Source organism: Polypterus senegalus, chromosome 9, assembly GCF_016835505.1.
Source record: "Polypterus senegalus isolate Bchr_013 chromosome 9, ASM1683550v1, whole genome shotgun sequence".
Taxonomy (NCBI): domain Eukaryota; kingdom Metazoa; phylum Chordata; class Cladistia; order Polypteriformes; family Polypteridae; genus Polypterus; species Polypterus senegalus.
Window position 1 is genome coordinate 30,524,358 of NC_053162.1, and position 17,932 is coordinate 30,542,289.

The following is a 17,932-nucleotide window of genomic DNA, read 5'->3' on the forward strand; positions in this document are numbered from 1 at the left end:
GCTAGCTCTGTGCTACCATTCTGCCTATATGTTAAAACATCTGTACTAAACTTTAACCTAATTAAAACTAAATGTATACTTCCATGTGTATACTTATAACTTTTTGTCAGTTCTTGGCACCAGAATGCAAGCTACGTATGTACCTTAAACTGTTCCTGATTAGCTTTTACTAGATGATCAATGCATAGGCTTGCTTGACAGCACTGTTCTTTTTGGTTTTTATTTTTTAGTTTTAATGAGCTACTTTACTCCTGGCAGTGACTTCCTTTTACCAGCATCGGGCCCTAAGATTTCTACAATAAAAAAAAAATCAAAAACAATTACATATTCCATTATTTTCAACATAAAGTACAAATACATTTTAGTTTATATTAATACTAGCTGAAATACCCAGTGTTGATCAGGAGGAAAATAAAGTGTTTTTTTTTTTAATTGTTTGAGAAAAACATAATTAAAAAAAACACAACTTTAAAAATAAAACTAAATTAACAAACAATAAAGACTCACTAATGTGCTTGTCTTGAGGTCTTGTATGTATGTTAACATCCAGTTAACGCTCGGAACCAGCCAAGTCAAAAGCAACAGGGGCGCAGCGGTGCTCAAGCATAAAGAATGCTGGCAGTCACCTCCAGTTCGCCCTCTGGTGGTCGTTCCGAGTGTCAACTGGATGATAACATGCATACAAGACCGCAAGATAAACCCCTCCACCCTACCCAAAAGGGGGTGGGTTAGGGTTGATTTCACCCTACAGTATTTGTAGTCAACCAATGAGAAACATGTGTACCAACTTTCATGAAAATTGCTCGAGCCTATTTGAGCATGAACATATGAATGTACTTGAGTTAGGGCTGTGTTACATGTACAAAAAGTACTTTACTTCTAGATGGCTGCTGTTGGACTTGACCTCAATCAAGATATAGCAGATTTAGTAAATAGATGGATGAATACATTCAGTGGAATTTAGTGAATACTTAGAAATATAACATCCTACCTCGGGCAGGCTTTCTAATAGTTCCTCTACTTGTTTATGAAAACAGTTTGTTACTACTTCCGATTATTAACAACCACAACCATTTTAAAGACCATTATCAAGGTTTAATCGGTTTCCATGTCCATTTTCTAAATTCCTTTCCTCTACTTTCTGAAGGGATAATATGGGCCAAACATTCCACCCATGTTTCCTTTTATCCCTCTCTTATATTGACTGCCTCCACTTCCATATCTTCTTTCAATCATTGTCTGGACTTTGCTTTATATACAAAAACTATGTTAGCCTGTGTGTCCTGACCACAGACTATGATCTTCACGCCAATCTTTTTTTTTTTTCTGAGCTCATCACTTATTTTAATCGTCTAATGCACTGTTCCGACTTCTGCCTTCTTTGCACAGCTATCTTTATTGAACACATCACATAAATACCAGTGCTTTCCTACTTCAAAATAAATCACTATTTCCAGTTGCTCGAGTTAGGAAATTCACTTAAAACAGGCAATTCAACCCAGTCAGCTTGTTAGTTTGCTATTTTCTAGCGATTTTGAAGAGACCTGGATTCAGAATTAAGAGCCTCCAGAGTCCTACTTTGCATCACACTAATGCATAATTGATTCCATGTTTTCATTCCTGGTTGAAAAAAATAGCTTTGTAACATCTGCTAAAAATGTGCTCTTCAGCAGCTTTTTTCCTACAAACATTTTTAACTAGAAACTGACATTATCCTTATTAATTAAGTTTTTAACAATGGATACTTCCTTGTTTTGTGCCTGCATTTCCAATTGAATTTTCTTAAAAGATTCAACTCCTGCAGAATTAATTGATAGCTCATTACCTTCAGTCCTAGCATCTACAGTCTACAGGCACTTCTTAGAACTTTCTTGCTTTCTTGCTTGCTTGTTTTGATACACTGTACACAAAACTGTCCGCACAAGTGTATTATACAGTATTAGCCACGTGCGCCCAACTACGTTGCGCTTGTTAAAGTTGTCTGTGAAGGGCTCCCTGTTTAAACGCGGCTGCCAGTCATGAACTGGGCCCTTCGTCGCACAGCATTATGATTTTTTATAAGGGAAACAAAATTACAAAAGAAAACCCTTGGATACTGATTCGATAGGAACGGCCAACTTTGAATCACTGTCCGAATAGTATTTCTGTGGTGGTGTAGTAGCATTTCTGCTTCTGTCCGTTCACAGTCCGTGTCGTTTTCTCTCACGATCTCTTCTCAACCTTTCTCCAATCTTGCAGGTTGCTTTGTGGCAATCCAAAGAGTAAGGCAATATACACGGAGCAATGGTTATAAAAGGGGGACACATAGGTATCCAGGCTCTTTAAAGCATAAATAGGGATCACTTCACTGACATGTGAGCAAGCCATGATACAACTGTGAGACGCGCAGCACTCGCCGGCTACAACATAACAATAATAATTTACGGAACGTGCTGTTACGTTGTCATTCATTTTACCCACTGTCTTTCTTTCATTCATATGTTACGTAGGCACGTAGCTTTTATCTTCGGCAGTCTCATTCTCTAACCAGGCCTCAGGAGCTAACCAGCGTAACACTGTCCACCACCCCTTTTGTTATTCTGGCACATTGTTGACATCCGTGAGTAACAACAACGTACTAAACTGGAAGGTGGTCTACGCATGTGTGGAATTCGCGGACAAACAAAGATCAAGATCTAAATGAAGATCTCTTTACTTAATTTAAAGCACAACAATTTTGTAGTATACAGTAAGCCTGGAGGAGATTCTTAATGCAATGCCTATGTTTTAGCTGTCTCTCTACTGCCATCTAGTGCTTCTTCTTCCAATTCATTCGCGGACAAACAAAGATCAAGATCCAAATGAAGATTATATATAGAGATAACACTGATTGTTTAGGTATGATGTTCATATAATTCCTGACAATACCACAAAAGTGTGAAATGCAATGCAGCGTCATGCGGAAATTAGCAGGGCTTCTTCTAGAGTATACTCTGAGTCTCGATATGCAGGATGTCATAGTCATAACACACGTTGATGTCATGTCAGCCGGTTATCATTAGTGATATATGTTTTTGTGCATTAATATTCGGACATGTTTATAGCCTACAAATAAAATGTGAGTTTCAGTGTTTCGACAGAAAGTGTGAAATTAACCTAGAGGTATCATCATTAAATCTCTTACCGGTTTCCTGGTTCACAGAAGAAAATCCACTTTTCTTGCCTTCAGATTGGAAAAGCCTAGATGCAATGTATTTTTCTATAGATAGTAAAAGCCTATAGATGGACTATGGAATGTTTTCAAAGATGTACATTAACAGAATTTGACCTTGGAGAGGGATTTTAAAAGGGTTCCTCTTAGAAGCATTTCAAATATATATATATATACTGGAGAATACAATCTGACAAATCCACTCGAATGGGACATGCGGACCTCAAAAGCGGGGCCCCCTTAGGTGCAGGGCCTGGGGCGGTCACCCCACTTGCCACCCCCAAACGACGCTCTTGAGATGAATAATATTACTACTACCAATAATTGTATAGTACATTTTTCTTAGTATGCGATACAACAAACGCGTGTACAAAAATATACAAAATAAGTAAATTGTGAATATAGAAATAATTAACCTTGTCTAAAATTAAATGTTATAATAACTTCTTAACATTTCTACTCATAATTATGGAGAACCAAAATTGTTAAACTTATACAATCAATTATATAACTGAATTACAAATAGTCAGTCAGCCAGTCAGTCATTATCTAACCCGCTATACCCTAACACAGGATCACGGGGGTCTGCTGGAGCCAATCCCGGACAGCACAGGGCGCAAGGCAGGAACAAACCTCAGGCAGGGCGCCACCCCACTGCAGTAAATTACAAATAAATATATAAAAATATTAATTTGTAGGAGTGAACGATAGATAAGGAAGGGAGGGAAAGCAAGCTTCATTCACTCTATTTAATATCTGGGCAAATACAGTAAGTGTCACTACTGCAAGGTTTGACACATAAAACATCTCACTAATTAAGTCAAAATTATTAATTGTTGTAAGTTGGAATGTCAGGGGTCTCAATCATAAATTCAAAATGAAAAAAAAAAGCGGTATCACATCTTAGTACACTCATATATTCTTCTTCAATACATACATTCCTCATCAATCTGTGCAAAGCATGGTCTGGAATATTTTTATTTGTGCAGCGATAAAGCATACTTAAAAATGGATAATAAGACCACATTTCTAGACATAAAATAACATAATGGACTTGATCAAGAAAAATAAAATAGGTAAGGTTAAAATGTATAGTTAAATGCCTTATCATTTCTCAAATGTACTGTATATATGTGTCCATCCACTAACTTCTCAAAATTGGAGTGCAAAAGACATTATAAAATATTGCATACCCATTCTTAAATCAATCAAAAAGTGTTAAATAATTACTCAAATACACCTATTATATCTTTGTACAAGAACAAAGGGGATGCTAAAGGCAGCTCCAGCTTGTCACTCCTGTAAATGAAGAGGCTATTTGTGATTCTGGGGTTTGGCCTGAAATGACACTGAAACAGAGTTGAAATCTGCTTCATACCACAGGTTATTTCAGGTAAAAATCGGAACCAGACTTGAGGCAAAGGTTCACCTAGGAAGTTGAGTGTGGGGCTGGAAAAAGCAAAAGAGAAGTGTGCATTGATGATAATTGGGAGGTGGGGAAGATAAGAAAACTGCCCTTAAACTAAAAAGATAGATAGATAGATAGATAGATAGATAGATAGATAGATAGATAGATAGATAGATAGATAGATAGATAGATAGATACTTTATTAAGGGGAAATTCACATACTCCAGCAGCAGCATACTGATAAAGAACATTATTAAATTAAAGAGTGATAAAAATGAAGATATAACAGACAGACAATAATTTTGTATAATATTAACGTTTACCGGGTGGATTTGAAGAGTTGCATAGTGTGTGTTGAGGAACGATCTCCTCAGTCTGTCAGTGGAGCAGGACAGTGACAGCAGTCTGTCTCTGTCACTGAAGCTGCTCCTCTGCCTGGAGATGATCCTGTTCAGTGGATGCAGTGGATTCTCCATGATTGACAGGAGCCTGCTCAGCGCCCATCGCTCTGCCATGGATGTTAAACTGTCCAGCTCCGTGCCTACAATAGAGCCTGCCTTCCTCACAAGTTTGTCCAGGTGTGAGGCGTCCCTTTCCTTTATGCTGCCTCCCCAGCACACCACCGCGTAGAAGAGGGCACTCGCCAAAGCCGTCTGATAGAACATCTGCAGCATCTTATTGCAGATGTTGAAAGACGCCAGCCTTCTAAGGAAGTATAGTCGGCTCTGTCCTTTCTTACACAGAGCATCAGTATTGGCAGGTACAGGAGACAGTTACAGTTTTCTTTGTATTGTCACTGTCTTTTGTTACGTTCTGTTCTCTAATTGTATGATGCCCATGTGTTTACAGGAAAATAAGAATATTAGTTTTAACATTTTAGCCTCCTTGGAATTATTCCATGTATGGACAGATGCCATGGGTATGTATTCCATTTCCATAAGTTAGGAGTTGAACAATATAAGGGCTGTATGCTTGAATATCCATCGTAAACTGTGAATAAAATTTGCTAATTTAATGCATTAAAGGTTGCTTTCTTTTTTTAAGGAAATATGATGAAAGATTTACAACTATAAGTGTTTGGATAGGTTTATGGTTGCTACACTTTAGAAATGTTGTCAGGAATTACTGTAAAGAGCGAATGAAGGAAAACAAAATTGAACCTTTTTGCTTAAAAATTTACAAATAAAAATACAGCAACACATTACTATTGTCATTTTAATCTGATAATGTCTGAATAACTGGTAGGCCTAGCAAGACAACAGGAAAATAAGCAATCTCTCCAAGTGCACAAAGAGGCTAAGTCTGCTTTCTTTGATGTGCTTCTTATCTCTTGGCCATTTCAAATAAGCATAACAGTTTCGATGTTCTCACTGAACAAAAGAAGCTAGCATTCAGAACATCACGCCTACTTGACATCTTACAGCTGGTCCTCTATTTTCTATGGTAACTTTAAGGGCCTGCCCTATGGCTTTTATGTCCTATCCGCCTGGTTTTAACTATTGCAGTTCTGTTGAAGGTTTGAACACTTACCCACTATTTAAAATGAACAGTTAAATTTACAGATTGATATATGTGGTAAGTGAAAAAGTCTAATTAGGTATACAGTAGAATACGTTTAAGTAACAGCCTCTTCTCAGCTTCCTCACATATACTGAACAGTCAGTATAAGTGGAGGAAATGAACATACTACTCGATCAAGCAATATTAATTATATTCTAATGCAGTTATTGCATATCTTGCTAAAGTGCACTTTTTTATTTCAGCTAAATGAATATAAAAGCTGTTTTTATAAAAGAAGCACGTGCCTTCTTGCTTTTCGCCCACATATGCCATCTTCAAAAAGAAAACTGTCCAATTCATTATTAATTTTCTGAACCTCTTTATTATAGTACAATTTTACAAGAGGCAAAAGATTATCCTAGCAACACCTGGCACAGTATAGGAAGCAGCCTTTGACGCAGTGTTCGTTTATTACAGACCACACTCACTCAGAACAAACTACACAACATTGTAGAGTTGTTATTCAATCAAACCTGCAAGTCACTCGAACAAGAAAGAAACCCAGAATGGGCCTGGATCTGAACCCAGGAATAAGCAGCTCCTGTGTAAGGTACAATAGCACGTCACCCTATAGTTCAAATCTACATTATTAAACGTAACAAGTTTTAAAAACGTAAATAAAGATTCTTACCTTCAGGATGTACTTGTGCAAGTCCTAGGTAACAAGAACAGTACAAAACAGCACAGAGAATTAGGGCTCTCCTGGAAATGCAAATGGAAAAGAAAGAAATAAAACAGAATGATCTAGTATGCTGACAGATAAGATTCATGATCTTCCCTTAGATTGCGGACAGAAAATAACAGCAAATCCACTACTTTAACTCTTCTTCTTGTCATGATCTATATTCTGTAAGAAAATATATTCCATTGGCATTTTTGCTGTAAGATCATGGAAGGATCTAATCTCTTCCAATTTGTGGTTTTTCAGTGGAGTCAATAGAACCACTAGCACTAGCAGGAGGAATTAAAAAAAACAACAACAACAAACAAATAAATGCAAAGTTATCTATATATAATATACATATAACCAACAAGAGATACTTAGTGAGATCCATCTGTAGATTATTCAAATAGTTAAAGAAAGTTATGGGAGGATGGGAACCATACACCAAGTTTTGCATTACCTAAAATTTCAGTGGGTTGTACAGCAAGCTTTGGGAAAAAATGGAGGGCTATTGATATGCTTTTGATCTTTTAATTTCCCTGTGGGATTAATAAAATTCATATAATCTAATATAATGCTCCTGCAAAATGTCTCAAACTGCATACAGAAAATGAAGAAGACAGTATAGGCACACTTACTGAGCTCCTTGCAAAATATTTCCAATTATATAAAAATCTGCTACTGTTCTAAATTCTAATTACCCCTATTGTTGCTTTTTTGTTGTTTTTTAGAGCACTAGTGATCCCATGACACCAAGTTACAAAGGCAAAACATTTTTTACTCAGAAACCTTTACAATGTATAATTGAGTTACTCCTTGACAACAAATAATAACATAAAAAAATCAATTTCAAGAATCTAAATTTATTTTACAATTATATTCCCAAATAAATAATGTTTTTAACTATTATTTCACTGGGTAATATTTTTAACTGTTTAACTGGTCTTTTCTTTGAACCCAAGACAGTATAACGCAAAGCTGTCTGTGTCCAAACAAGTGGTAATTTGAAATCAGTTCTGATTTTTCAGATATTTGTCCTTGACTCTTAATGAGTTTCTTTGCAAACAACAAAGCATAGGGAAACTGATCTTACTTTATGTCAAATTGTAATTCACTTTCAGTATTTCAGTATTCGGTACACTCTGGGGCACTCATTAAGTTTATTTTGAAATACCATTTTGAAATATCTAATGTGAGAGATGGCCGGCTGTTTATCCCGCCAGCACCCCCAGGCCTCTAGATGGAGTCCTCCCTGCAACATGGAGGTGCCCCGAATTCCCGCAGGGCATCATGGACTTCACTGCCCTGCTGGATACCGTGGGGGCCACCAGGGGACGCTTCAGGGAGGCACGAATGTTTCTATTATAGCCTGGAAGTACTCCCTAATCACAGGGACGGAAGAAATGAAGTACTTCTGGGCTGAAGAAAAGAAGAAGTTTTCATCTGACCCGGAAGTGCTATAGAATCATATGGACTGAAGGACAGAAGCGCTTCTATATAAAGGACTATGGGAAACCCAGCAGGCTGAGCCGGAGTTGGGAGGGAGTGTGACAGAGCGGCTGGGAGGAGAGGAGGATTGTTGTATTGATTTATTGTTATTATTGAATATTATTGAGTATTGTGGAGGTGGTGGTGCTTTGTGCACATTATTGAAGTAATTAAATTCATTTCCGGGACTTTTACCTGGTGTCTGGACGTGTTGTCTGTGGGTTACACGGGGCAACAGCGACCCCTACTGTCACACTAAAGATTATTTATTTATTTATTTCAATATATTGATTGGCTGTATTATTTGTGCTGTGAGTCTGTATCCTTGCTTTTATGTTTCTGCTTCTTTATACATGTGAATTTCAGATCATATACTGCATTTGATGTCATTCATTTTAGTTGTCTATGGGAAATGAAATTATTTTGCTGTATTGCATTGCTGAATGCCAATTTATATGTTATATAAATAGAAACACTTGAGTGCAGTCAGATAGTTTTACATATTAATTAAATATAGACACCTTTAGCAATAATGAAATGTACTGAATGTTGTTCAGAATAGGAGCATTTTGAGCAAAAGAATGACTGAATTCACAGAAAACTGTGAAATAATCTGCTGAAATACCAAAGCAGCATATCTAAAATGCATTAGCACATACAAAATAAGAATCCCCAAAGTCAGGTTGGACTGCAACAACCTATCTTAATGCCGGAACTAGCAAGGAAAAACAAATCACCAGCCACATTGTGGTTGGAGGCAAAACGTTTTGACATCTAATTACTTATCGTGAACCAACGTTTTACCTAGAAACGTCAATATCAGTCATACAAGAAGACAAATTACCGTGAAGATGTAAAAGCTGAAAAATTAAGGAAACCACAGCCAATGCACTCACACCCACAATGGACTTGTGGACTACACTAACAAATCACATCAGAATGCCGCGCCATTACATAGATGATGAGCGACAGATTCAGTTGTATTACAGAATCAAAATGTTTCGGCAAAATATAAAGTAAAGAACCTTACCAAGAAATTGATGATATGTAGAAATGGCCACTTGCTGGTAAAAGGTGTTTGCATGTGTCTATGATAACACAAAAACACTATGGGTACAAATTCACAAATTAACATGTCTAGTGAATATGGCACTAAAATACCTTAGCATCCTCAGAATAACAGAGAAAACACAGTGGCGTTCCCTACTGCTGACCTGGCAGTTTTCCAGGCTGACTCCCAAGCACATTAATATGTGAACCTCACTTTATTCCTAAACAAAAATACATTAAATGCTTTAAGTAATGTACAGTAACAGTTTCCATGTTTTTCACTTAAAGTTAAAACAAATTCTCACAAGCATAATGCTTAAATATAATTTTTTCTGAGATTTTTCTATGCATCTGTATTTGTGTTATGAAAAAGGGTGTGCTTTTTTAACCAAGCTCATCAATTATATAAATCATCAATTATGAATTATGTTCAAACTGGCACAAACAGTAATACCACAATGTGTGTAACATAACCTAACATTCCTAAACCTGCTTAATCAAATCAAACAAATATGTGCAAAATCTATTGCCATGGTCCTTAGTATACACTGCATTGTTGTGAAAGGCCAAAGTTTAACCTAAACCTTGACATGGTTACAACTGAACAGCCTAAATAGAGAATTGACAGATTCACTTGCTCTATCAGTGTTCAAGAGTTAGTCGTTTGGATCATACCTGAGCCTAACAGATTAAGTGAAAACATCTGAACCAGAAATGTGTCTGAAAATAACAGCAACACTAAGGTGAAGTCATATACTGTACAATATACTATGTGTATAATGTTGCAAACTGCATTTCTGTTTTGGTATTGTGGTCTTTGTCCGGCTCCAATACCCCCAGGCTGCCAGATGGAGCCCTCTCTGCAGGATGGAGGTGCCCCGAAGACCAGCAGGGAGTCATGGACTATGCAGTTTTTATACACTACCCTGCTGGATACCACAGGGGCCACAAGAGGGAGCTGCAGGGAGGAGCGAAGAATCATTTGTGCCCTATGACCCGGAAGTGTGTCATAGGAAGAGCGACGTGCTTCCGGGGTGAGAAGAAGGACTTGTACCTGACCCGGAAGTGATAGAGGATCACATGGACTGGGGATTGGGAACACTTCCGGGTCAGGGTATATAAAAGGACTGTGGGAGCTCTCAGATGGAGAACTGAGCTGGGTGGAAGGGTGGCAATGCGTCTGGGAGTCGGAGGATTGGTTTATTGTATTGTTATTGATTTGTATATGAGTATAGTGGAGGAGAGGGTGCTTTGTGCACTGTGGCGAATTAATAAAGTCAACATTTGGACTTTTATCTGGTGTCTGGAGTCTTGGACAGGGGTTCAATTGAGCGATACAGTCCTAATCTGTCACAGTATTTAAAAAAATGAGATGACTTTGTAATTTCTAGCATTACTAAACTTCAAGTCTTACATGTATTTTCTAGTCCAGCTACAGGAAGAAACCTTACTCTGACCTAACTTAAAATGCTTGATTTGTCTTTTAACTATTTTATAGAAAATCATCTTCCACTGTATTTGTTTTGAAATACAACAGAATGCTTTTACACGACATAAATAGTTCCTATTAGTATTCATTAAACAGAGATTAACTATTGCTCAGATTTCCAAAGTAAATATAAATTACATACATCAGTTACATGGATGAGCCACTAGAAAATATTTTTATTTTATTTAAACTGAAATTATGTATTTTAATATGTTCTCATTTATCATGGCCCTGGAGAATGGCAATATGGAGGTTGTTGATAGAACATGCAAGTAAGAATATCATTGTACTCTGTATAACTACAACTAAAGTCATCATCAAAAACAATCAAACAAGAAAATACCAAATGACAATATAAAGTCTGTTTTTAATGTATTTCTAATATTTTTGTCCTTGAGGTTGACAATCAAAATAAATAAAAATGCTATCATATATTATGACATAGCCTTATCTGAGTATATATCCAAAAAGCCACACGAGATATAATGTGTATTAGGGGGTTCCCAAAAAATATTATTGGAAAACCAATGCAGCTGTTGGGTTTGTTTTCACATAATAGGCTAATTCTTGTCCAAAACTATAAGCAGAATATCAGGTGGCTGCTGCTCTTGTTCTATATGAAAGTAATTTTATTATAAGAAAAAAATCCTGGGACGAGATGACACTTTTTACCCTGGGATGAGACGTGACTTTTTCAGAGAGATACTATCATGTCCTGTGAGATGAGACTTTGTGCCATGAAATTTAACCACACCTGGGCTGGAAATAAAAGACAAAGAGTAGATGACAAAGTAGAAAGTCGTAAAGAATTCAAAAACGTTGGAGCGATACACATAGGGAGCAAGTTAGAGATAATGGAAGTATGAAAATTTGAAAGTCTCAAAAAAATGATAGTAAAGATCACATTAGCGCAAATAAACAGAAATAACGGAACAGTGAAAAGAGATCGAATATATTGTTCAGATTTAAACTTTAACTCGGAGACTTGTAGATCATCTAATTTGTGTTGCCATCAGGGAAAAGTAGTGTTTCTTCCCAATGAAGAGGCATATTCGCGAGAATTAAAAGATTTGTTGTTTGGTGAAAGTGAAATCCACATACACGAGCAGCAGAGATGAGCAAAGTGGCTGGCACGTAGCACAGGCATGGAGGGGTTGGCGAGCAAGGGGTGAAGCCCCCTAGTTTCTCTAAAAATAGATAATGTACAGTAGTCTTTTATTATACACGTTTGCTCAATATGTACATTAATTTGTCAAAATGGTTTAATTTTCCACATTCACAGGTAATGATTTATGATGCAGGTAACAATGAACTGTATCTTAGAGGGGAAACATCATATTCAGAAGAAGTAAACCCATTGGATATTCATCTGCTTGTAAGAAGGTGCTCTTTCATAGTATTTTTTCTTTGATTTTCCGTTTGTATGACTTTACCAATATTTTGCTTATTATTTATATTTGGATCACTGGTTTGCATTTTTAATGCTGTCATTTAATGATTATATTTTGTTGCATTGTAAAGAGCTTTATATTTGATATTGAATTGATATTCCAGTCAATATGAAAGATATGATTGATTGATTTCTTAGGGGGAGAATGTAACTTGGGTAGGTTTGCAGAATCAGATGCACAGACACGTTAAATATTACAAAAAGAAAAGATTTACAATGAATTGGCTAACAATCTGCAACGTTAGTATGACACAAAAATGAAACTCATTCACTTGCTTGATTTTAATTGTTCTTATGAGTATGTTATTTTCTGAACTTTGAAGTTCTACTGTATATTTAAAACGATGTATACAAAAATACAGGTCAAATCATATCCCTTCCTGATTCAATATGGTATGCTGTATTTTACGTGTCAATACTGGACGATCCCATTTTATTAGGGGAGAGTGGTGACTACTGGTACATGTGGATGAAGACCACTATCAAAAAACAACACAGGAATCCATCAAGCACTTTTAATATACTTACGTTCATTTGGCACAGTTTCATTAAGTGTGCAGTGCGATCAAATTGACCGAAATAAATTAACGCAGTTAGGGGTTGTGTTAAAAAATGTAATTGCAACCATTTTTAATGAGTCAATGGCACACATAAATGACTCTCTATCTGCCGCAGCCAGGTGCTACGTAAGCGACCCCTTGGCCTGGTCCAGCCCCTCAGGTCCCTGACAATGAGTATATTATGAGCCAGATCACCCTCGGGGAAACGCACCACATGGCCGTAGTGTATAACTGACGCTTCCTCACAATGCATATAATGTGCCTCATTCGGGACTCCATGAGCAACCGCTCATTCGACACAAAGTCAAAACAACGGTACCCAAGGATTTTCCGGAGAGACACAGTACCAAAGGAGTCCAGTCTTTGTCTCAGGTCACTGGATAGCATCCATGTCTAGCAACCATATAGGAAGACAGGAAGCACCAGGAACTCTAAAGATTTGGACCTTTGTCCTTTTGCATAGATATCAGGAGCGCCACACACCCCTTTCCAGCGACCTCATGACCCCCCCATGCTCTCCCAATATGTCTACTGACTTCACAGTAAGAGTCACCAGAGACATGAATGTCACTGCCAAGGTAAGTAAACCTCTCAACAAGGTCAACACTCTCTTCGCAGACAGACACACTGCTGATGGCTGTGCCCAAGAGGTCATTAGCGACCTGGTAAAAATGCTTCATAAACAAAATTTTTGTGTAAGCTGAAATAGGTTGATATTTCTGTACAATTAAGAGCTCCTAGAAACAAATTTGTAGCATACTACTAATTCAGGACTCACGGAAGTTTGAGGTCCGGGATGGGAAGTGCAAAATAAATGATACACCTTTTCCACTAGCACCAGGAATAGGGTGAAAGGGTTGGGGTTTTATTACCAATACATCCTTACCCAAACTTTCTATATACTTCACTACATAAAACTACAAACCTATTCCTTCACTCTCACTTTGGCAACATGACCTTCCATCCAATACGACCATCTTTTGGTATACTATATTTAAAAACAATTTTAACACTCTTCATTAAACGTCTTAGACATCAGCATACTCAGTTCCAAATTGTAAATTGGTTATATATTATCCCTTGCAAATAATTTGGCATAGGATCTCCTCTGTCAGCTCTGCTCATCCAGCGATGATATTATGATGATATTATTTCTCCATATGTTCCACAGCTGTATTTCAGTCTATTTCGATTGGTCTGTTGGAGGAGAGGGTTGGGTTAGGTGGGTGTTGGGTGAGAAAGGGGGTGCTATTTTGTGTGACATTCACACAATTGACTGACATTGTGTGCAGCAATACAGGGGCACCGCAGGGGACTGTACTTTCTCCGGTCCTGTTCAGCCTATATACATCAGACTTCCAATATGACTCGGAGTCCTGCCACGTGCAAAAGTTTGCTGATGACACTGCTATCGTGGGCTGCATCAGGTGTGGGCAGGAGGAGGAGTACAGGAAACTAATCAAGGACTTTGTTAAATGGTGCGACTCAAACCACTTACACCTTAACACCAGCAAGACCAAGGAGCTGGTGGTGGATTTTAGGAGGCCCAGGCCCCTCATGGACCCTGTGATCATCAGAGCTGACTGTGTGCAGAGGGTGCAGACCTATAAATATCTGGGAGTGCAGCTGGATGACAAATTGGACTGGACTGCCAATACTGATGCTCTATGTAAGAAAGCTCAGAGCAGACTATACTTTCTGAGAAGGCTGGCATCCTTCAACATCTGCAGTAAGATGCTGCAGATGTTCTACCAGACGGTTGTGGCGAGTGCCCTCTTCTACGCGGTGGTGTGCTGGGGAGGCAGCATAAAGATGAAAGACGCCTCATGCCTGGACAAACTTGTTAAGAAGGCAGGCTCCATTGTAGGATTAAAGTTGGACAGTTTAACATCTGTGGCAGAGCGACGGGCACTGAGCAAACTCCTGTCAATCATGAAGAATCCACTGCATCCACTTAACAGTGTCATCTCCAGACAGAGGAGTAGCTTCAGTGACAGACTTTTGTCACCGTCCTGTTCCACTGACAGACTAAAGAGATCGTTCCTCCCCTACACTATGCGACTCTTCAATTCCACCCGGGGGAGTAAATGCGAACATTAATTTTATTTTAATTCTTTTCATTTTTATTACTATTTAATTTAATATTGTTTCTTTGTATCAGTATACTGCTGCTGGATTATGTGAATTTCCCCTTGGGATTAATAAAGTATCTATCTATCTATCTATCTATCTATTTTGTATTGTACTTATTGTCTGAAGCATTTTATGGTTCTTTATAACTTTAATCACTAAAATATTTTTGAGGAATTTACACATAATCCTAATAGATAACTATATAAAAGAATACAACTTGAAAATATGGTTTAGATACTGTAGCACATCTCAAGACAGGCATAATTGGGGCAAAATTATTTCACCATGATTTATTGATTGCTCCTGGTCACATTAAATCAGAAATGCCAGAAACAAGGGAGTATAAAGATAACAGATAAATTACTAGTTACCCGAAAAGAATAACCAGTATTAAAAATACCATGGCCTACAATGAACACTATAATTGTGGTGCACACCCAGAATAACACCAAAAAAGTGTCAAAAGTAAACAAAAAGATCTCATTTATTATGCTAAATAATGACAATGGGTAGAATATTACAGGAGGAACAAAAAGCACCAAATAAAGTGGGGAAATAGCCTACAGCTTCTCAGCCCACCCTAAGCAGGTTTTGAATAAATGTTTTACCCACCTGCCCACCAAAGTAGCAGCAATAAATTCCTTTTTATACCTCTAATTTTTCCCTCGCTTGATTTATGTGTCTCTCTGTGAGTTCTAGACTCTCTGTATTGAATGGAAATCTTAAAATTATCTAGGTTTAAAAGCATTCTACAATATATAATCAACAGTATCTTAAGTCCACAGCTATAAATACAGAAGTAAAATAGGACAGTTCAGTACTTTGTTAATAAATACTAAATCTCAAGGTTCCAAATCACTGCAGTGCCACATTTGAAAAAAAAGGAGTAGCATAGTAATGTACAGTAGTAGTGCCAAGTGCTATAATACAATACAAAGATTAAAACACAAGAGTGTCAGTTACAGAACGCAATGTTTTCCCAGTCTTTTCTTTTGTTTAACTGTCAAAAATACTTGCTGTACGACCAGCCCAATCATCAGTAAGGGCAATATTGGCATTGGTGAATGTATAAAAAAGTGGAAAAATGTGAGAGACAAATATGTTCGTCTATGGAAGAAAATGTGGAGCAAGAGGAGTGGTGATCTATGAGGGCAAAAACTGTTTTTTATTTTAACAGATTATTAGCTTTTCTTGCATGCTACAAACACTGCCATCTAGTGTTCAAACATGTGGCTGCAGCACGGGACAGCGCACAAATCCAAACTGCTTTCAACAGTGTAGCCTACAGCTATGGCCTAGGCTCGACGCAGAAGTATAAATTGGCCTCAATACTATTTTTGTTTGCTCACCTCATCCTTTAATTTTCTGATTCTCAGATTTAGAATGCATTGCCTCTTGATTGCTGTCAGTCATTAATTATCCTTTGCATTTCCTATGTCCTAATTGTTTTTAATTTACATTTCCTGCTGTGCAAGGGAAAACACACAATTTAAGAGGTACTCATGAATGTTCTAATAAACTGATTTGATAGGAACACAAGTATAGAAAGGATTACTAGTGTATAAATATAATTCAGTAAACATGCAGAAGAATGATCAATGCAAAGTATTTGTAACATGTAATCAGTAACATGCTGACCGGGCCACATGTTGAAGTGAGGCCAGCTGGAAGTTGAGAAGCTATAGTGTCATGTATTTGAATGAAGAAGAAGAGGCTTCACAGTCAGTCATTCTCAGATTGTAATGAACATGGCTACAATTGTCCACCCAGACATCTATGCATTTTTTATTTCACTTACCCAGTTCTGGGTCAATGTGAATGGGTGCCTATGTCCAACTGCACATCTGTCAACAATGATGAAGACATAAACTGCTCCCTATGTTCATTGTACAACAAAATTTATTCAGCTAGTGTTTCATAGGTTCCACTTTGGCAAGACACTCAAGTGGTTCAGTTTGTAATGTTTTGAAGCATGAAGCAAAACCATAATGATACATAATGATATGCATTAAGGAAAACACATAATCATAGGAACGCACAGTTGGCAGGGTTGCTAAAACACAACCCTTCATTGCTGAAAACACATCAGCTAGTGATAAATTTGGGTCGTTTGTTGGGTTTTAAGGGAAAAGCAGTGTTAATTAGTAATTACTAAAATGTGGTGAGGCAGTGAAAACAAATATAACAAACATAGTATTTGAATGGTGTAGGGGCTAATTGAATTTGTGTGATTAATTACTGCAGTTAGAGTCAATCCAATTTAATTGTTAATTCTGAATTATTACGCAAGCATAAAACATAAGAAATTCTGGTCAGTTATGGAAGGCAGTTTGAAAACATAAGAAGAAAGTCTCGTTTACAGGATTTATAAAATAATTAAATTGTTTAATCATTTTATAAAAAAGGAGTCAAAAAATGTAAAAAATGAAAGTATCAGGTGTGACACTTGAGATTTAATAAAGTAAGTGTTATTAGCCACATAATGTTTCCTCCATATACTGATACAAATGTCACAAACCTGACAACCTTGATTTGAATTATATTGCTAAAAATGCAGCTTTACAGAGTTTGTGTATATACATACCTGCCTAAATTTCTTGGCATCCACTGATTTATGTGTCACTGATATAGTATAATATTGTTTCTTTTGTAGATTGATTTTAAGCAATATTTATTTTTCAGTTACTGGACAGAAAATATTAGTGAATACATTTAGTCGGCGGACATTATAATATGAATAAGGTCGCCTACAGTACAATCCTTATGCTGAAAGCCCCCTCAAGCTAATAACCACCCCCACTTTGTTCTTCTACTGGGGATAAAACCCCAAACCCCCAAAAACAATTACATTCATGCCCTACATTGTTTCTTCCAGATTATATTGTATCTTTTTTGCCTGGCTTTTAAACCTAATTGGCATGAAAGAGAACATGATATTCT

The 17,932-nt window shown here is 37.2% G+C and overlaps 1 protein-coding gene across 3 annotated transcripts in view; it reads right to left on the reverse strand.

Moving 5' to 3' along the window:
* LOC120535177 (collagen alpha-1(XXVII) chain B-like) overlaps positions 1-17,932 on the reverse strand; it is a 391,818-nt gene that overhangs the window by 356,175 nt on the left and 17,711 nt on the right. For all 3 annotated transcript variants that reach the window (XM_039762832.1, XM_039762833.1, XM_039762834.1), the window contains exon 2: positions 6,790-6,860. In XM_039762832.1, the coding sequence (XP_039618766.1) occupies positions 6,790-6,860 (71 nt within the window). The remainder of the gene's footprint in view (positions 1-6,789; positions 6,861-17,932) is intronic.